The sequence below is a fragment of the Pelecanus crispus genome, chromosome 11 (genome assembly GCF_030463565.1).
Source record: "Pelecanus crispus isolate bPelCri1 chromosome 11, bPelCri1.pri, whole genome shotgun sequence".
NCBI classification, from domain to species: domain Eukaryota; kingdom Metazoa; phylum Chordata; class Aves; order Pelecaniformes; family Pelecanidae; genus Pelecanus; species Pelecanus crispus.
The window spans coordinates 8,991,241-9,013,425 of NC_134653.1; the positions used below are offsets into that span (position 1 = coordinate 8,991,241).

Here is a 22,185-nt window from a genome sequence, read left to right on the forward strand (position 1 = left end):
GTGTACACCTTCCATAACAGTTATTGCCTTTCTAAAAGCATTTAAAATGTAAAAAAAGGGTCATTTAGGCTCTGGAAATCTTGAAGGAAAACAAATTGCACAATAAATTTTATCAATACAGATACTAATAAATACTTCATTAAGTATCAAATGTAGTACCTGAATTCAGCAGTCCTGATGGACATGATTTCTGTGGAGTTCAGAGCACAGAGAACAGGTCCTAATCCAACTAAATCAATGCTTTTTAGTGTACTGATCATCTGGCCAGAGTCTTCCAGAAAACCTTGCAAAATAGATCTTGCCTACAAAAGCAGTAAGATTATCATGCATGAAGAGAGTAAACATAATTGAAGGTTTTGTTACTAGGAGCTCAAAATCTTACCAGAAACTATGGACTATATATAATCCTGAGCCTCCCCAATGTAATTAATTGGAGTTTTGCCATGGCCTTCAGGAGGAGCACTGTCACCACCTATATGTGACACTTAAACAGGGCACCGTTACACAAGCACTTCCCAAGTGCGAGTGAGTTGAAAACACTCTGTACCTCTTCTGCCAGGGCACAAGGAAACAGCTCACCAGAAGAAATGGGCGCTGAAGTGCCTAGCAGAACTGCCCAATTCAATTAAATGGCTAGAACATAAAATACTCAAGGGAGCAATATGAAATTTTTAGTTTTTCTAATACTCAGGTTGTCTTGTCTTATTAAGTGTCATATATAGGTGGTGACCTATATTTAGGATTAATTTTCAGATATGAATGTGATATTGGTACCAAAATGCCTTTGCAAGCCTAAGTCGTTTAAGATGGTGCTCATCCTAAACTAACCACTTAGAAATTGTGTGTCTAGCTTAAGCGTGCCACCAAGGCATCCTCCAAAGTCAGTGAAAGAAACAGGCATCTTCCAAGGTTTCCTAATCTATCCACAATGCTGAGCCTCAAATGACTAGCTTAAACAAGCTGCCTAACTTTTAGATAACTGAAGTTAGGCAGGATGAATCTCTTTTAACTAGCTATTCTTACTGACAGCAGGAAACTAGTATTGTATAAAATTGTCCCAAGTGCTTCCTTCAGATAGTGCTCTTCAGAACAAGAATCTATTAACCAGATTTATGATAATCTGGCAAAGCTAGCTGCAACTGTGCCAGCATCTGTGCAACCGAGGAGCCCTGATGGTATGGGTCACACAGTCAGAAGTACACTGCCAATTGCATATACAAATAACTCTTATTAGGGAAGTCCCAGTGGCATAACTGGAAGTTATTCAAGGAAAGGGAGATGAGAGGAGCAGATCTCCTAATAACTTAGGCTTCTAAGGCAATGGATGCTGGGGTTGGGGGGCACACTAACTCTTCAGTGATTACTCTTATTTAGGAAGGGCTAATATCTCCTAGCAGCAGTGTCTATTCTGGGGCCAGTGTGAGAGGAGCTGCTGACCTCTTTCTACTACTTAGCGGGCAAGTGCTAAAGAATACACTCGTCACCACCACAACTGATACTGATTGATGTCCTCTTGGCCATCTTACCAGGATAGCCAGCAGCCAGGCAGACACCAGTGCTGACCTACCTGCCCACTTTCACTGGGGTCACAGCTGCAGAAAAGCAGCAGGGAGTAGTCTGGATTGCTGTATGTTTCCTAGGCGATTCCAGGACTTCAGTCCCCAAGGGCGTGAATCCAGAGCCTTTCACCAGGAGTACATTCAATAACATGCTTACCTGGGTAAGAGTCCATTCTGTTTGCTGACTAAGTACAGAAATGGTGTCGACAGAATGCAAATCCAGCTCTTCGATTTCATGTTCTGTTAGTGCCAGAGCAATGCGGCCCAGGGAAACAATATGATAACTCTTCCAGTCTGGCAGCGATCCCCAAACCTTTAGAAGGCATTTATTAATGTCTGTTAGATCATTATGAATCTTCCTCTATATACACCGTTCTCAACCCCCTTGGTTTTAAAAGTCCCAATACCCGCAGTATGCCTCTTTGCACACAAAAGGCAGAGCGTAGTTATTGTGAAGGTTTTCAAGGTTCTACACTAATAATGGTTAGTTTATCTAAAATGCCGCAATTTGTACAGCTTGAGCTTGTTGATAAATCAGCACAGGGACTGCTGGAAGTGTTGCTGTAGAAGCAAGTACCACTTAAAAATGTGAGTCTGTGCCGAGATCCACACTGTGACACGGCTCCAGCGAAAGCAGCACCTGGACTCCCAGGCTTCTACACCAGCTGCAATCGCTCCGGTGGAGTGACTTTAAATTGCTTTCGTGACCAGTCATTCTGGCTCAGTCATTGACAAGGAAAGCAGAAATCGAAGTAGAGAACTGGGTAACACAGACAAATAGTCAATTCCAAAAGCTCTGATTTCTAGTTTGTGTGCATACAATATTAAAAAAAAATCATTTTAATGTGTTTGTACAGATACAGTTAAATCTGTAAAGCTCTGTAAAAACCAAAGAAATAAGCAGGGGCTCCTCTATACCAGTACCAAAGTATTTAAAGTTAAAAGCAGTGGAACGTGTCAGTTTATCTGTGATATAGTTACAGTGATTCAAAAGCTGTCATACATCATCCCTAAGAAAATTTTGATTTCAGGAAAAGGTCTGCCTGAATAAGGAACAATGAAAGTCCATCAAGAGCTGAATTTGCAGAGGCTGGAACTGTCAATTACATTTCATTGGAAACGATAGAAGATGGTAGTCTGTGGTTAGTACCTCTCAGGATTTGGCCAATTGTCTTTACAGAAAAAAGACACTGGGTTTTGGCTGGAGGAAGTGACTTGAAGACGACAGGCATACATTAAATAAAAAAAAAAGCTCCCTTTAAAGGTCTCATGTACTTCAGCAATTTTGCATTATGTCGGTCAATACATGACAGTTTTCTAGTACATGATTGTGCTGCTAACTCCACATAGGAAAATAAAACTAAAAGCCCAGTCCTGGGCTAAGTTGATCATTCATGCTGTCTGATTCATGGAAATATTTCCATTTTCAGGATAGCTACAATTTAACTTTTGTTCAAAAAATTAGAAGGTCAAAGCTAGTAAGGACTTGCTGAAGAAGTATCTCTGCAGTTGCCTACTAAATAGTGTTTGCACCTTCAGATACATATGAAGTTGTACAACCTGCATAAAATAAAGAAAATGCTGTTCATACCAACGTGCATATCCAACACAGAGCAGCCTCAGGACTGCCGAGGTGCTTTTCTCAACCATGACCCTTGGGTTAAGGATTTGTTTAAGAGATGCTTTGCTGGACTTGTACCTCCTGACTGAGTTTCCACAGGATCTTTTATGTCGGTTTTACGATGTCATAAAGAAACAGAAAAAGGGTCTAAGCCTGGGAAATTTCAATCTTTTCCAAAGAAAATAGATAGTAAAAAGCATTAGCCCAATTTTAAAGCTCTTAATTCTCTAGCTTAAGAGATACAGGAAACACATGCAGTTAAAAATGCTGTGTGTCTGTTTCCTGATCTAGGTCATAAACTACAGAATTTGAAGTACTTCATAAATAGCATTATCGGACAGTGCTGGCTGAAATCTCAGACGTAACGATATAAATAACACCATACATGACACGGGAATACTCCTTTGTCCTCATTCACCTAGAGACTACAGATCCATTCATCTGTTACTATCGCAGAGCTTGGAGACCTTCCACTTACAAGTGAGCTAAGCTTCTTACTTTCATTAAGGCACAATCTGATAACTAGACTTTTTGAATTAGTCTGGGACTGTGAGTGGTACACAGTTTCTTTTAGGGGAAATCAATCCATTTAGGCGAAATTAAAGCTGGCTTAATCAAACCTTTAATCAGAGATGCCCTTTAGTTAATAACATAACAGCACCTTATGCACATAATTTCAAAGAGATTTGCCTGTACTATCTGATTTCTCATGCTTCATGTTCAGTGTAACACCACGTTGCATTTTGCAAATTGATAAAGAAGTCTTTGTCTAGCAGCAGTCTGTCTTACAGACACCCAGACAGAATTCACTTTCATTCAGTGCGCTACAGATCTGTATATCTTTGATTTGAATATAGCTGGGATATAGAATCATAGAATCATAGAATCGTCTAGGTTGGAAAAGACCTTTAAGATCATCCAGTCCAACCATTAACCTACACTACCAAGTCCACACTAAACCAATCAAGGGCAGACTAGACTAAACCATATCCCGAAGTGCCACATCTACCCGTTTTTTGAACACTTCCAGGGATGGTGACTCCACCACCTCTCTGGGCAGCCTGTTCCAATGCTTGACCACCCTTTCCGTAAAGAAATTTTTCCTAATTTCCAACCTAAACCTCCCCTGGTGCAGCTTGAGCCCATTTCCTCTCGAGTGTATATGAGTGTATAACCTTGTTGGCAATTTGTCTACAACGGATACCACTCTGTATGTATACCCTTATGTTGCACTGCTGTAAAATATCTTAGTCCCCACTATCCACTATCTCAGATGAGCACTGTTTTTATTTTCTTCTAGGATTATTGTATTTTTTTTCCCTTTTCCTACCCACATGTCTCCATGCTGACAGAGGGAAGCTGTCTTGGGAAGAATGCATTTGATGCAGTGGGCTGTTGTCCTACTGCAACAAGGCAGCAGAGACAGAATTGCAGAGTCTCACCATCTGCTTTTGGAAATCTGGTTAGTGCCACTTCTCTTCAAGCATCTGCAGTTCAGGAGTTTTAGAAGCTGAGCTTCACTGCTAAAAACTGCACTGTTGGCCTTTTCTACCCAAAGTCATGGTCAGCTCCACTACTTTGGCTGCAGCTGCTGGTTTAAGGAGGTGCTGCCCAGGCCCACCCTGTCCCCTGCTCCTCCCTTCCTCCAGAGGTCACAGCGCTCAGGTCTCCAAGCATCTGCACTCGTACTACTTGCAGCCAACTGCACTTGCAGATGCTTCCTCACCTCGTTCTGTCAGAATGATCTGATGGAGCCTAGAAAGGACTTTTAAAACATTGGATAATTTTGACAGAATGGGATTACAGAGTAGGTAGCCATGCAGAGATGGAAGCAAAGAGCAGATACCCTCTAGCAGATGTTGGTGACAAGAAGCTGCAGATAGGCTGGGGATGGCAACCTGGGTTTTCTGCAACCAAAACAACTTGTCTGACTGCACCCTAAGGCTTTTCCTTGCTGAAACAAAAGTATGTTTGGGACAGTACCTGTTCCCCAGCAGTGCAGGCAACCACAAAGCCGCAAGAGGAGGTCACCGCCAGCAAGGAGTGCAGCACCAACAACAGGGACGAAGCGAGGTCTGACTTCTCTCCCAGCCCACAGGTGGCCAAGGCACTGCTGCTCACAGCCCAGACACGTTGCTGATGCTCTGCCCCAGGCACAGCATGCTGAACTGCACCCAGCACAGCACTCTGCCCTGAGCGCTCTGGCACAGATCCTGCACCATAGTGCCAGACGGGGAGAAGTTTTAGTCCCGGCTTCCCGCACTGCTGCTGCAGCATGGCCATCATGTACGGGCTGAGCCCAGGGCAGAGACCTCTCTGAGGAGCTCAAGAGGAGCTGCATTGCCGCACTCTGGAAGAAAGAGGTGCCAGCGGTGCTGCAGGAGTGGTGACGAGAGCTGAGACTGCAGCCCTGTTCCTTTCCATGAAGCTACAGCTTGGCAAAGATAAGAGGTCTTCTCTCTGCTGTGTTTCCGTAACTTGCACTCACCACTAACATCCTAGTAAAGACAGACTAAATGCAAGTGGCTTTTTTCCCTCCCTAAAACTTCCCACTGATGGGTTTGTCCCTGCCTGTGACAAGAAGGTGGGCAAACGAGCTTTATTCAGCTAATAATGGTCTCTTTCAGCCAGTCTGGTTTTACACCACTGTAAACTATATTTAACATTGATGTAGACAGTTTAATGCTCTGAGCTTAATTCTCAGCAGGCCAATCAACAGCCTATAGTACTGCTTGCTGATTTTTCATTTATGAAAGAAAAGTGAGAAGCAAGCAACTAACTGAAAAGCAATTCAAAAGTAAAAACACTTAAGTTTTTCAGCTGCCAGTAGGTCAGAACTACTTGCCTGTTGACTCTAAAGCAAGGGCAATAGTCTTCTATCACCATCTCATATTATTTTTCAAAAAAACAATAGATATTCTTGCAGCAGTAGTGACATTGCCATAGCACAGTTATTTTAGAACTGCGTAGTTCAATAACAGCAAATCAAATTATGGATTTAATTTTCCTTCACAGACAGGATAGTTACCTGCTTGGCTTTTTCCTTCAAGGCAATAAGCTGGGAATTGTTGAAACCTGAGACAGTCCCAAGAAGTTCCACATTTTTGTCAAAAGTCCCTGCGTCCATGCATTTCAGTTCCTGAACTGACCAAAAGACATTTGCTTCTGCTAATTTAATAATTTCATCTGAAGAAGGAGCTCTGGTTCCCAGGCAATCTGGAAGAAAAGTCAAATAGCAAGATTTTTCTTCAAGGAGACTGAAAAAAAAATCAATCAAAGCAATATAGAGATTTAAGAGGGTGACAGACTATGAATTAACTGCAACTGATGTGATATTGATAAATTAATTATCTTGCAATTAAATTTCTTGAAATATTTACATTGTTAACAACCTGGATATAAAACTAGAATTTGGCTGACTTGCAAGAAATTTGTTATATTCTTTGTCGTCCAAAGGCAGTGCATGCTGAAAAAGAAAATAGGAGCAGACGTATGTATTCAGAACAGTTACAATATAGGATGCCACAATAAAACTAAAATCTGGATGTGTGCAATGAGAGTAACCAGTATCTTGCAAGCTGCTTTCAAGTCTGATTCCCTAAAGGCATCAAGACCCAGGCAAGGGCTTATTCTGTGGTAAAACCACCATTTGCTGGGAGCCTTTAGAATGAAATGCAAATCTTTGGGATGACCTCGGTGGAAGTCTCCATATAGCTATCTCATTGTTCACAAAAAAATGTTACAGATGAATAAACTTCTCCACGTTCAAACAGCACATATGTGAATCCAGCTAAACGGGAAAGTAGCAGACATGAGAGGTCCTTTTACTCTGAAATACCCTGACAAAGATGTATGTCTTGTAAGACTTGCCTGACATTTAAACAAGGTGAAGACAGAAGCTAGATGTGTCAAAGCAGCACAGCGCTTGTTCTTTATGTCAAGCATGTCGTTAAAATGTCAGGATCGAGAGAGGGCTGTTCACTTACAACAGAACTGTTTGGACAGACAAACTCCATTTAAAAATCTTACTTATGGTCAGGTTCTGGCCCTATGCATGATCAAACAAGACAGTTTTCATTGTGTGTTTTAACAAATCCTCGTCTTTGTTGGCATAACCTACCTCTAATATTGATGGAAAGCAGAAATTAGAATCCTAATGTGGTTGCTTACCGCTCTCTCTCCTGTCACTAATTTAGGAAAACCTTATTAAATAATTATCTAAACAAAATAATCCCTACATGTCTTCAGATACGGTCATTACCAGTAAAAAGCAAGAATTTCACAGATGCTGTGCCTGAGCTAAGCTCCCCCAGATAAATGAATTAAAGCGAGGATGTACAAAGTAGATTTGTACTTTGAAAGGAGGCAGAGGAGGGATTTATTTGCATCAAAGGAAGCTGCAGTAGTGGGTAGAACACTGAAAAGATTGAATCTGTTGAGCAAACGAAAATGTTGTTCAGCTTCCACTGTACCAGCTGATGTTCTGCTCTCCCTTTACACCGCCCTCTTGTGAAGCTGCATTGTTTCACTTTCCCCTGCTGCAAAAGGTCAGCTTTTATCATGTAAATACGACCCGTCCAGACACAATGCAGTTCCCTTCCCCAAGTCATGAAAACCTAATATTTTGTGTTCTTGGAAAAAACATTGATTTTATTATTTGTAACACACCAGATACATTGGCGCAATTACAGAGGGAAATACTAATTAAACTCCTGGCTTTGCTTCCTGTATCTGATGCTACTTCGCTCTTTGTTTTGCTATAGAATCACATATAGTTTGATGAAGGACATATTATATACATAATGTATTGTAACACCTCAGTGCTTGAGGGTAAGCAGCTTGAATTCTTTTTCTGCTTTCTGGTCTCATCTTGGACACACTATTCCTGAGTTTTGCCTCCTATGTTCCGTCTTGCCTTAAGCACCACCTGTTTTTTTATCTTGATGTAGACATAGATGTAAGAACTCTGTCACTGGTAATTGTCACTGTTATTATTAGCTCACAACTGGACTGTGGGAAATGTAGAAGAGCAGGCTGGTAGCATGAAGAGCTTCAGTGTTATTCTAGAGCCATTTTCATAATACCCAATTTTCTAGTGATTTACAAATCAGCCATAAAACTTCATTCCTTATTGAAACCACCGTGTGAGTTGTGTGGAGTTGGTAAGATTATGTTTGGTAACAGAACTTCAGTACCATACTTGGACTGCAGAACCATTCTTAGACTAGCACAAACAATCCTTCACTTTTTCATCTCCCAGACTCCCCCCCAGCTGAGCTTCTGCACCCCAAGTGAAGAATGAAAAGCCTCCACAGCCTTGGAGCCAAGTTATCCTTTGACCAAGATCATTAGCTTCACTGGCAGGTTTATATTGGTCTTGCAACACAGATGAGACAACTCTGCAACTGCACTGGACATGAGTTAGTCTCATTAGAGAAGTCTTTGGGATTCACGCTGTTGTGATCCAGAGGCCTAAGAAAGCACACATAAGGACACAAACATACTGAAATACCTGATGCTGAACCTTTAGTCCTGTGGCCCATGTCTAAAGAAATATGTTTTATGATCTGATGGTTTACTTGTTCAAGGAAGAGCAAATTTCGTGCACACAGATGGACTAACACTCTGCTATTCTACCAGCTCGATTCTGCTTTTTTAGAACATGATAACTGTGTAATGACTCTTCTGATCAACAGAGGTCATGTTTTTCCTCAGGCTATACAAAAGTACAACTCTGTAGTACACCCTCTGTCTCTCTCTGTATATGAATACAGCATTATCAGGAGCAAATTAATTCCCAGAGACACACAGTCATCATTCAGAGTTGCTGTTATACAAGCAGATGGATTTCCATGGTGGCTTAGGGCTTGCTGAGGGCTTGGACCTGTATTCTGTTAGGCAGAGAACCAATGGGGAGATTTTCAAAGACATAAAGGCAGACAGTACCAAACTCCTTGAAATTGTTGGGGTCTAAATTCCCATTAGTGCTTTCAAAAGCCTCCCCCACAGCAGGGTTGTCTTCCATGACGCAGGATGGCATAGCTTAAAAATTCCGCCTGGGTGAATTTCAAGTAAAAGAAAGGGTACAGTTACTGTGATAACAGAATATAGTCAAAGTGCGTACCTTATACAAAGAAAACGATCCATTTGTCACCAGATATTCTAATAGATTAGTTTGGCTGCTAATGAAAATACGTTTTAGATTATAACAAACTTGGTCCATTTTGGCAGACAAAACAGTGCGACCAATGTCAGATTTAAGAACAGTCGAGTCAACATACATTCATGTCTGGCAAAGGATTAACTATATGCAATCTTTTGGCACAACAGTAACTTGTCACCTTCACCGCTTTTTAATTCAAGGATTTTCACTCAGATTACAAAGGAAAGTAAAAATAAACAAAAAAGTAAAAATAAACAAAACCCTCTAATTCAAATCATTAATCTTTTCCCTTTGCGCACTCAGGAACGTTCCAGGAGATGCTTAACCATAGAATCCTGTAATGAAATTAAGTGTTTCAGCAATTGGTCAATGTATGAGACAACTACGGGCAACAGAAAGAAGACTCTCACTGTTTTTGCTAAAAGTCTGAACCTCTTTAAGTTACCCAATTTACTCAAGTAACTCTTTAAGTTACCTCAAAAAAAGTTACTTTTTATTGCCTGACTTCTCAGAGCATATTTGATGACAAGGTGAAACAAAAAGTCTGTTTGAACTGCACCATCACAGCCCAAAATGGCATCATTGAAAATCCGGCACTTTGCACAGATACCAGGTAAAATACTGACCAGGTCCAGTGAGAGGTGATTCGCTGTTGGCAGTGGCATTGGAGACAGATTCAAATACAGTTGATAGAAGCTCTTCAGCTGAAGAAATTAGTCCAATTGTCCTTGCTATTTGTAAAACGATATCAGGGAACTTCAAAGGGAAAGAAAGAATAAGTAAGACTTCTTTCTCCCTTTTAAAACAAATCCATTTGCAGAGAAAGACTTGTGCAGACCTCAGCAAAGTAGAGGTTAGTAACAGCTCAGCCTCCTTCCTATTTGTGCAGACGTTTCAGAAGAGGAGAGTAAATTGGCTGCTACTGAAAGGTCAACAGCATATGTTTGAGGGAGAAAAAAAATTAGAAACAAAGCAAATTCTGAGTGATTCTCCCTCTTGTGTGCTGTCTCAGCTTCTGGCGACACCTGAGCACTGCCCGATTGGAGTCTGTGTCCAGACCCTCCTGTAGCAGTAAGTTCCAACATTTTAGTATGTCCAGTACGGAAAGTACTTTATTTTTTTGTCTTAAATCTGCCAGATAAGTGTAAGAATTGAGGATAGGGACCCAATTAAATGATGAGAAATAACTTTAACCTGGTCACCTTTTTTAGGCTTTTTTGACCTCTCTCCTCTACCCTGCTAGACACCTTCCTTTCAGTTAGAGAGTCCTGTTCTATTTGGTCAATTATAAGCATTATCTCCTGAGGAAAAGTTGCTGTCTGTGCTCACATATTTCTGCTGAAGAATGAATTCCTCATTCCAGTATAGTTTACTCCTATACATAAAAATTGTAAGATTACAAGAACTAAAGAGGGCACAGAAACTACAAAGTGCAATGCTGAGGCTATCAGTTACTGTCAGGCGTGCTACACTGGCCCTAGGGCAAAGGGCCACATGAGTAAATGCTAATTTGATCAGTAGGATTCCATTATTAACAGGATAAGAAACATAATTTTTATGGTTGGAAGGCAGGGGAATGGAGGAAACAGCACTGCAAGTTGTAAAGTACTAAAAATGTTTGAGTCTCAATCACTATAAATGCACCATTTTTTTCCCTATGTGACAATGTACAATTAACATTGTATACTTGCAAATAATTTTTTATATTACCATTACTTTCAAGAAGAAATCTCAGAAATTTTGATGGAGTCAAGAATGCGCGAAACATTAACACACGGTTCCTTGCCAAGAGAATTATTTACCTAGTTTAGCATTCAGGTTACATAATTTAGATTGCCTTATGACATTTGCAAATCCAAATGCTAACACTAGCTTTTATAAATTTAAAAATGATAATAAAAAAATACCTTTTCAGCAAGGACGTTTAATTCCCCTTTTGACAGCAGAGCTATGAATGGTCCAACATCTAATGCTGTTTCAGCTGTCCAGTTGTTTGGGGAGCTGAAGAAATATTTTGGAAAATTATATTAATGAAGAATGTTTGCAATCAAAATTATACTAAAACTTCAGAGTTGTTTTTCTTATACTGTATCATATAGGAAACACAGACGCTTTTGTGCCAGTGTGATGATTCATGCTTATTAACAACAGATTGCATTTTCTCATCTCTCTGTGATATATAGGGCATTAGTGGAATTCTCAATATATTCAGAGAAAGCCTTCAAATATTGTGGTAACGGAGCTCGCTCTCTCCCTCAATAGTCATAGTATTCTTAGCATTACAGTCTTCAAGCAAGGAGAAGTAATTCTTTTTTTAAAAGAAAATTTACCATTTTCTGTCAGGTTCATACTGCAGTAGTAGTCTGCAAAATGGTATCAGAAGAGAAGTAGAAACCTCATAACCAAAATTGAAACCATCTTTTTTCCAAGAATCTTATCCTAAGGACTAATGTGGCTAATACTTCAAGCAAGAAACACTTGCCAGTACTTGCTTATAAATTAAAAAAACCCCTCCTCTGTTCCAATATTTAACTATTTGCAGTGTACAGGGGCTGTTTTTCATTGGTGTTGGGCAACTGTAACTTTCCCTGATGTCAGCAGGAGCTGTGGCTGCTCAACGTTTCTGAAAAACAGGTCCGTGCACACTTAGAAGTGGACAGTTTCCCCCTCATTCTGAAAAGATTGAGTTCGCTAAACAGCTCGGGAAAGTAACTCAGTGTGGCACCAGTCTGCTGCTAATGCTGCCTTTTTAAAACTCAGGGACAGAAACACAAAACATAGGTGATGGAACAGAAGATTTAAATCTGTACCTTATTACTTCCATATTTTTACTGTCTGCTATTTCATTCATCTGCAATGTCAAGAGTTAAGGAAGGCAGACACCTTGGAGAGGCACATCTAATGACACCTATGCCATTTCTGTATGAGAGATAATTCTATGATAGGTACCATATCTCTTGAAATAACATGCTAAATCATTTGTAGGAATTTCAGGTCTTAAAAATTAAGTTCAGGTTCAGTTCTGAGTGGTGCTGAGTGTTTCAAAATGTATGTAGCTTAGTACTATGCAGGTTTGGCATGGTTTTTTGATACAAATCTGACAAATGTTACCCAACCCAGTTGGTGGTTGACTTAAGAAAGCACTTGGATAATAATTTTCAGCCTGAAAGAGCCTGAAGGAGACGGTAGTAACAAATCTGTTACTAGCGCATGTTCTCACAGAAAACTTTATTTGGTTTGTTGCTCTGCTATGAGGATGTTTGACTGGACAAATATTTTCTGAATAAAATAAAGTAAAATAAAATAATTTAGTACAGTGTGTCATGAATCAATAAACTGGATCTGTGTGAAGATTAATGCAGGGATGGGATCTGGTGGAAAATATAGCTGTTCCATTACCAGAAAAATGCTAAGAGGAAGCTGAACGAGCAACTAAAATGATTAGGTGGATCAAGTGACAGACTTTGGGGCTGAAGGGATGGTTAGAAACTATGCATTCAGTTTCCCTTTTCAAATGCAAGATACTTCTAAGAGACAATGCAAGAGAGAAACAGTATGTTCTTGCCAGATAGAGGATGGCTTTGTTTTTTGCACAACTGATACAGCAGCGTGGTTCCAATCAGCCTCCTAATCTGAGTCATTAATGACGTCTGACACGCTGTCCACTTTGTTGCTTCAGTTGGTTGAACTTTATATCCCTCTGCTTCTTCTCTAGCTCTCTCCCATTGCCACAGATGCTTGCAGTCATCTTTATTTCTCTTCTCATACCAGCACACTGAGTATCCCACTTCCATTTTCCCATTCTTTGCCTGTAATGCCCTCTCTCTTGCCATGCCGGAGAGTCTGTTTGCCTGCCCCACCTCAAACATTACACTTTCTCTCCTTTTCCTCTGGGACTTAAGTCATGCAGGTGTCCCTGAGGTTGTATTTTGTTCCATAGTCATCATGTTACACACAAGAACAGAAATGTCATTCTAGTTGACAGAGACCCCAAGCTTGGCCAGCAATAGAAGTTGCTTTGTGTTGATTTCATTGCAGTTCTATCTGGGAAAAGCAAACTGTTGGCATTTGCACGGCTTAACCATCAGCATGAGCAAGGTGATACATCTAATAACTTACCCATATAACTCAAGCAGTTTGCATTTAATTTCAGTCTTCTGCTCATGGCTGAGCTGTTGGCAGAGTCTGAATTGATGAAGGGCTGTTGCCATTGCCTTCAGGGACATTCTGCCATGTAGGAAGGCTGGAGGTAAGTGGCAGATTAGATTTCCAAGTAGGTCAACATCATATTCATCAGCAATGGAGCTGTTCTGAAACAAGAAGCATTTACCTTGTTGGCAGAGCTAATCTTGGCTCTTGCCCTGTATCACTCAACTGCATCACAACACATTTAAGCTCTGTGACCCTTTAAGGAACAAAGACACAACAGTTTGCACTGGCAACTTAATCTACAATTTCTGCCAAGACTGCTTTACACTTTTTGCTTTTACTAATGCAACTGGTGATATTTAATAAGCACTTGTTAGAGCTTTCAGTGTATTCTTTATTCCATATTGAAGCACTCATAAAAAAATAATTAAAACTAAATCTGCTGCCACAATCTCTATATCCAGGTGACCACCCAACACCTGCAGAGGTGGTGCAGTTCTGCCTGGCAGCAGAGCCCTCACGTGGCCCCCTGTGGCAAAGGGACCACAAGCTCTTGCTGTCACAAGGCTTAGCTCTGAGGGGTTTCTCAAGCAGCTGCCAAAACACTAGGGATTATAGGGCTAGTATGTATAAGTGCAAGAATATTCATAGCTACCTCAAAGAACTAGTTCCCTCTAAAAACTGGTGACTGCTGCAGCTCCCAGGCAGCAGAAGTCACCGAATCCTCCTGGTACCACCACCTCTCCTTGGAGCTTCCTGTGCTACACACAGCTCTACAGGGCTAGCGGTGCTTGGAGCAAGGGGGAACAGCTCTAGGTGCAAATGGGTCAGCTCCAGGCTGTCCCGGCCAGTTCACTGTGGTCAGCAATGACATTTCATGAGAACACTTCATAACGTGCATGGAGTCAAGGAAAATTTTTAAGGAAGCTATAAAAAGGTTTCCTTAGGCAGGGGACAATAAATTCGAAACAGTACACACACACAAAAAAAAAAACCAAAACCAGATGGGTAGGTCAAGAACTTATGTAGATGGTGACTGACATTAGTGTATGAAATGCAGTACAGTAGTATGTGCAAACAGAACCCCAGAATGGCTGAGTTTGGAAGGGACCTCTGGAGGTCACCTGGTCCAACTCCTCTGCTCAAATCAGGTCAGCTACAGCAGGTTGCTTGGGGCCTTGGCACTAAGAGCTTCTCTGAGCTAAGCGATAGCCTAAGCTGCTCTTGCTTGTGATGATAAAGAAATTAGCATGCTGTGTTATTCCCTTTTGGGCTCTCAGAGTCCATCAGCTATGGTTTCACTGCACAAACACAGAGCAGGAGAGCCTGTGTCTCAGGTTGCTGTCTCCATAGAAGAGACTGTGAGCATGCATGTGCAGGTCAGAGAGTGCAAACAGGCAGGAAAACTTTGTGATGCACCACATGACAATAAAAGGAGAGAAAACTAATCAACCACTCTCACTTAGTTTGGAATTGTCAGTGGCTAATTACAGATGACTTTTTTTGGAGCTCCCCCTCCACTGCTGCCCATGCCTAGCCATACCTACCAAGCACTCCTGTACTTTTTGCAGGACAGCGTTCTTTTTGTGAAGGCTTGGATTCAAAAGGTCCATCTCAGTCTTCCTGAGACTTTCAATGAAAGGGACACACAAAGGGCCTGAGACATACTCCAGGTACTCAGTCCTGCAGAAATAATTCAAATGGTCTCAGAATGTAAACCTGACCTTCAAACACCCATAACCACACCCATAAAATCTGTGATTATGGAAAAATTTAGAGACAAGTCTGGACTTGAAAAATTATAAACCAGCCAGGCCAGAGAAAAGTTGCAATCAATCCACACCTTACTTCAACATACATAATTTCTTCCAGTTCATCAGCACATCAACCTCACTTCAAAATATGGCTAAGGGTTATAAATAGCTGCAAGTGGATGGAAGTGCTCTGAGATGCTTTAACACCATATGAAACAAGGCTGTCTACAGTTCAGAAACTTTTCCTCTTTCTCCTTTTTATTAGGAATAATTCTCTGATGAATGAAGATGTGGTGAGCGGGTTAAGGACAACAAGCAGTTTTACAGTAGGCTTCCTTTTTATCAAAGTCCAAGAAAGCCTGCCAAATTAAACAAAATGACGCTCTTCTCCACCCAGAGTGGCAGGCAGCCTTTGCAAATAAAGCCACATCCCAAAGCTGCACAAGCCCAGCCTTACCAGGGTTTGTAGGCAAGAGCATCAGCAACTTCTGATGGACCTGAACAAGAAACATGCAATCTTTGGCCAAATAACTTGGTGCTGTAGTTCGTAGAAAGCCTTGTATCAAAGTCTTTTTATTATTATTTTATTGTTTTTAAATAGAGTAATGCCTTTTCAAACAGAATCCTTCTCTTTTCTTACTTTTTTTCAATTAAAAATATTCCAGGAAAAGAATAGTTCTCATTCCCTTTTATCCCTTTAAGCATGTAAGAAGAAAGAAATAAAGAAAAAGGGGAATTAACAAGTTGTACAATTCAGGAGTTCCTATCAAGGTACAATTATTATTTTTTTTCTTGGGAAAAAAGCTGTCACTGAATGTTACTTGGCTATTTACATAATGCAAAGTTTTGCTAACTTACAAAAATATTTTTAAACACACTGAAATGTTTTTAACCAGACAGAGCAATATGCTTGGGCAGTACCCAATGGCTTTGTCTTCCATACCCACTCTCAAAAAAAACCCTAAACAAATAAGCAAACCAAGTCTCACAACCAGGGTGGGGAAGAAAAAAAATCCATCATAAACTGCATTTAAGTTAGTTTTGTGATTCTAAACAATTATGTTCAAGAAAGCCCAACTTTAGCAGACATCAGCAACAGTATAAGCAGCAACATTACAAGCTTTTTCACTGCTGCCACACCACTGCACCGTGATTCAGTCTGCACACAGAGCGCTTCAAGCGGGGCTGATTTCAAGGATGCAAAGGAATCCACCATTGTGACAAAAATGGGCTGTACTAAAAGACAGCAGGTATTACCACCTGCCACTTGGCACAGATTTTGGCTACAGTCAGTGACCACTTTTTATAAATTACCATTTGTTTGAATCATCAGTTTTCTTAGGACTGAAGAGCTTATTAAGAAAGTGCTCAGAAGGACTACTCAATGTACTGCTACGAATGCAGTAACTTAAGATGTCGTAAGATGCAACTTACGGAAGCACCGATAAGAGGAAGGGAGGAATAGATGCATTGGAGACTTTCCAAAACTTCCAAGCCAAACAATTAACCTAAAAACATAAAAAATTTAAGATCTTAAGCATTTGGAAATTTTGAGGAATAATGAAAGTATGGTTTGTTTATTACAGCTTATAATTTAGCATGCACAAAACTGTGCATATTATCTCCAAGAAGCATTTTTCTTTAGTTTTTGTAAAGTAGTTTAGAGTTTCCTCTTTGTAGACATCAGAGATGAAATATCCTATATTTGTGTGCATGAGAGCATTTGTATGTTTTCAAAACTTATATATATTTCCAAACAGATTGCTATGAATTAGGAAGTTAGAAGGACTGTAGAAATTTCTTGCAATTTCTAAGTGACAAATGAAATTGTCAAAATGAAGTATGATAGCAGATGAATTCACACATAAAAGATTTAAATGAAATACGTTAACAGACAAGTTCATACACACAAGATTTTGAAAAAAATGAAAACAGAATTAACCAAATTCTGATTTACCTACAGTTTGGATACTGGGTAGTATGTTTATGTACACTAAGTCTTTTTTTGGTTTTACCTGATAGGGAGAAAGCAGATGAAGATTCTTTTCAAAGAATTTAAAAGCGTTTAAAAAAAAGTCTGCGCCCATACTTTCAATGAGTTGACAAGTAACTCCTTTCACAAGCTGTCCTGTGCTGATAGGAAAAGTGAAGATCAATCTTTTGAATATTTAAGCAGGATCCAGTCCTTACTCCCCACAATCACGTCCAAGATACAGTTTCTTGACCACCTCTCTTTTCCCTTTCTTGTAATCGAAAGGCTATTGAAAGTAAAAATGTAATCAAATTGAAAAATATCAACTGAGACTCAAAATACCAAAACCTCTGCAATGCTTTGATCCAGATTTTGGATTTGGAGACCCTTTTTACTGAGGAAGGTGAATTATCCTGTGGTACCAAGGAATGAATAAACATAAGACAGTACAAAATAACCACACAGTGTTTATGTTTACCTCAAAGTCACTCTCATCACAAAACTAGACTTAAACTCTCTTTCAAGAGAGACTATCATCCATACCTTAGCAGGTCAACCGGATAGTTTTTCTTAGACAGTAATTCATACAGATACAAAGCCTGAAATAAAACCCACCATATTTAAAGTTAAGCTTAGGTAATTCAGTTGTAAAAGGCAATAACTACTGCAAGGTTTTTGTATGCTTAACTCTCTTAAGTACTCTAAAGGCATTTCTATGGTCCCATTTGGCCAACCAAAAGGTTTGGCATCCAGTGCTGAATTTCTTCTTCACAAGATAAGACTTCACTGACTGGCACTATGGGATGATGTTAAACGTGGTCATGGTGTACAACCACAGAATAATTTAGGTTTGAAGGGACCTCTGGAGATCATCTGGTCCAACCTTGCATCTCCCTGGACAGAGCCAAAGGGCTGATTGTACACGCAAATGTCTAGTATACAGTACTGGAAAGAGAAAATTTACATTGCAGAATCTTGAAGACTTTTAAACTCAGCATATTAATGCTTCCCTTTCTACAACATTGTCTCATAATGCTGCCTGTGCGCTAAGTGACCTCTGGCTGTTTATGTCAAGATATATTTGGGGCAGTTCCTTCCTTTTACCTGTGTTCCTTGAACACATACGTATTACAACTCTCTTCCTATTCTCCCATCATACTAAATTGCAGTGGAATGGGAACTGCATAATAATTTTTACCTGGCTTCTTCTTAGTACTTTTTCTTTCATCATTGGAGAATTATATCCAGTCTGTTTCCATAAATCAGAAAGAGATATTTCTTTAAAGAAAGCTCCTTGTATATCTTTGACTGATGAAGAAAAATCTCCAGATGCAGCTATCTAAAAAGAGGAACAGATAAATACATGGCATTTCAAAACTGATGCTTAGATTTACAGGATTTGCCCTTCTTTCTATTCTATGTAATATTTCTCTTAAGAGGATAAAGGAAAAACACGTCAGTATTAAAAATGCCACCACACTAAGCAAGAGACAGCCTTCAAAATATCCTTGGTCTTCAGAAAACACACTGGAAATATTAACCATTGAGCTAAAACACATATCTCAGTGACAACATTTTAAATCATGCTCTGCATATCTGGTTATTGTGCCTTTGTGCAGAAAGAACCTGCTACACACTCGAGTTTATAATCACCTTCCTGAGGATCCCTTGCTGTTGTGCAGGTGATAAGTCAGATAAGTATTGGGATGTTGTGCCTCGAATAATCTGAGAAAGCTCCTTTGGGTTCATGCTGTAGAGTGACTGGGTGCTAACACCAGTTATCAATGCGCCCATTTGACTAACATTATAAAATGATAAAACCTGCAGAGATAACAGCACAAACAAACAGAAAGTTTTCTGGCTTGTGAACAGCAGATATATTCAAAAGCAAAAGTTAACAAATATATCAAAACTATTATTGTTGAATACTTGAAACATTTCTTGCCTGGGGATGCACTTTCCTCAGATCTCTTTCAATTCAGACAAGACTGTCCAGGGAACAAATGTGACAATTTTCTCAGAGGCTCCTTTTTTTGAAACTTAGAGAGGACCCTAATTCCTTCCATTACAGTATATTTGAATATATAGTCTGGGAACTCTGATCATGAAATTCTGCCTAGGGCAGTGATACAGACAAAACAATATATACAGCTGCCAAAAGCAAACAGTCATTCTCTCTGTTACTAGAGTATTACTTTGGGATGTACGGTCTTAGATGTTTTTATTTGATTTAAACAAAATTTTCAGACCACTAACAGTACTAAAAAGAAGTCTCGTACTAAACTTTTCAAAATCTACAGTTATCGTTGAGAAAAAGCCATTTTACTTTTAAAAATAGAAGGTAGGAAAGCTGTTATCAGAGGTACCTTTTCATAAGAGAGGTATTTACTGGATAAAATCATAACTTGGCTTTTTGCCCACCCAGAGACTTGGTTTAATGTTGCAATAGCATTATGCACCGCTTCAGGTGACAAAGATTCCAGCTGACTTGAAGTTAGCCCAACCACGGCATCTGACAGAGATCCAAGGATATCATTCAGTGTCTGGTTTTGCATGGCAATGTTCAGGAGTTGAGATTTGAGCTAAAGTAAACAAAAAAAGCAGATGGGAAATAAAAATCTGCCAAGAACCAATTTTCATTATCACCCAAAACCTTAACTGGAGTTTCTGGAATAGGCATTGGCAACCATTTAGTGACGACACACCTCATAAAAATTCAAAAATAGAACCACAGTTGTCAAAGGAATATGGAATGGGAAGAAAGAGAATGAGAAAAGAATGAGCACTGTAAAAAACCGAAAATGGGCATTTATTCTTTGCATTGTATGATCGAGAACTATTTCCATTTATTTCTTAGATCCCAGTCATTTTTCACTCTTTATTTTCCAAATCCAAGAAGAAAGTCCCTTTTCGGTTTTCAGGATTAGGTTAGGCAAGAAGATTGAGCATTGTACCCACCTTCTGAACCTCGGCCTGGAAACCTCTCAGTTGATTGCATTTAATCATTTGATGAAGTAAAGCCCGGGCCACAGCAGCATCCATCTGTTCCATGTCATCATAAAAGCAAACCAATAAACCTAGCCTATATAGAAGAAAATACATTAGCTAACTTCTGATATAAAAGGTGTCATTCTAAGGAAACTGAAATATAGTATGGCATACCCTGCTTGTGCTCGAAACTTGAGTCATTTCTGTCTGTCACTAGTGCCTTAAACGGCAGTCTTTAAAACTCCACATGGCCTCAAATTTGGGTATGAGACATATGCACTGTTCTCTGTATTCAGCTGAACTTTACCCAGATTGCTTGTGCTGTCAAAAATTTAAGTTTCCTGGTTCCATTATTTGTCCATGGCTGGATTTTCCCAGCTAATGACTCCACTCCCCTTGGCAGAATTTGCAGTATAATCTCTGCTCTGAAAAGGATGGAGGGCCAACTAAGTCTCTAGAAGTGGCTTGCTGAGTTCTCATCTGGATTGACTGGATGTTTTGAACTCTAAATCCTGCTTGGATTTCACAAGCAACATAACTCATTCATGTGTCAGAGCAGCAGCTACAGCGTTACATAGCCCCTTTATCATTCCAGGTTTAAACAAAGCCTGCTGTATTTCACATCAAACATATGACTGGCCGATGGATGGAGACCTGTCCAATTCAACACCAGCTAGGAGAAAATGCACTGAGGCTCACCGTCTTGGTTGTGCCAGCACAGCAGTTTGCAAGGCAGTGTTGTCAACCAGATGTGGAGCTCATTTTCCTCCACAGTACCCACGCTGTAATATTAAAGACAGCATTTCCATTAACCTCTGCAAAGCGCAACCACAACCATAGTTGGTGGAGAGCAGCAGTCATACCACCAAGGTAAGCACCTGCTGTAGGTGGCCTTCTGACTTAGGCCTTGTGCTTATTTACCGCCATTACCTGCAGCCCTGCAAAGGAGGTCGGAATTGTGCATCGCTCTCTCTGGACTTGAAACTTCATAGTGATGGTGATGAATTCATTTGTAGGAAGCCTGAATCAATCCCCGTCACTGTAAACAACTAGCCTTTGCTTTCATAGTTTACACAGCACAAGAACCTACAAAGCCTAGCTTTCCTGCTACGGTCTGTTTTTCAGCAATTCAATGATGCAGGCGTAGGCAGAGTCTAGGCAATAATGTCCAGATGTGAACTAAATCAACAGCAGACAATGCTGCAGCACTATCACAAACTCAGTAAAATTCTGCAGCACAGAAAGGCTTAGCTTTTAGTTTCTCTAGTCCCTCGATAACAACCTGCTTAGCAATATAACAAAATACTGCTTCAGCAGCCCATCTGAATTCATGGGACATCATCAAACTAACATACAAATCAAAGAAACATCTATAACTGCATTTTTATAACAAATAATTACTTTCTGATGCATTATTGCATAGCCACCAAGAGCTCTTCATCTCCTTTGGGATTAGCAGCAATGAATAATACTACTTCTTAAAAGTAAAAGTGCATTTAAATCATCAGTATGGTTAAAATGAGTAATATAAAATAAGTGTGTTGTAAAAATGGAATATATTAAGGATTCTGGAGCATGACATTTCTCTCATCTGTGAGAATGTGGCACCTCTCATGAGTGGTAAAATAATTTTTGAGATTTCTCACATTGAAATGTAGAGTGCGGGCATAATTCTTCTCTTGCTTACATCTCCGACAATCAGCGATACTTCATGGAAGTCAGTGAATTACATTGCAATAATTACAGGAGCTCTGAAGCCATAAAGCATATTCTCCATTAGTTTAAAACTCTAAGGTATCCCCCAAGGAGACTACAAATAACTTCAGACAGTGGGGTCTTGGGACTAAATACATCCATTTATACAACAGTGTAAATGTAAATGTGGAATACAGCACTTTCTCACAGGTAGCTCACGCTCACTGGGTATTTATGAGTAAAGGCAGGTTTTTTGTTTTTTTGTTATTGTTCAAGTAAGTTTA

At 39.9% G+C, this 22,185-nt stretch overlaps 1 protein-coding gene across 2 annotated transcripts in view; it reads right to left on the minus strand.

Annotated features, from left to right (window-relative positions):
- Positions 1-22,185, minus strand: part of OTOA (otoancorin) — a 37,098-nt gene that overhangs the window by 4,848 nt on the left and 10,065 nt on the right. For both annotated transcript variants that reach the window (XM_075719044.1, XM_075719045.1), the window contains exons 11-24: positions 20,177-20,300; positions 19,585-19,800; positions 18,872-19,039; positions 18,417-18,557; positions 17,762-17,817; positions 17,262-17,379; positions 16,681-16,754; positions 15,040-15,175; positions 13,463-13,653; positions 11,251-11,344; positions 9,970-10,099; positions 6,209-6,396; positions 1,717-1,872; positions 160-302 (exon numbers count right to left, since the gene is read on the minus strand). In XM_075719044.1, the coding sequence (XP_075575159.1) occupies positions 160-302; positions 1,717-1,872; positions 6,209-6,396; positions 9,970-10,099; positions 11,251-11,344; positions 13,463-13,653; positions 15,040-15,175; positions 16,681-16,754; positions 17,262-17,379; positions 17,762-17,817; positions 18,417-18,557; positions 18,872-19,039; positions 19,585-19,800; positions 20,177-20,300 (1,935 nt within the window). The remainder of the gene's footprint in view (positions 1-159; positions 303-1,716; positions 1,873-6,208; positions 6,397-9,969; positions 10,100-11,250; positions 11,345-13,462; positions 13,654-15,039; positions 15,176-16,680; positions 16,755-17,261; positions 17,380-17,761; positions 17,818-18,416; positions 18,558-18,871; positions 19,040-19,584; positions 19,801-20,176; positions 20,301-22,185) is intronic.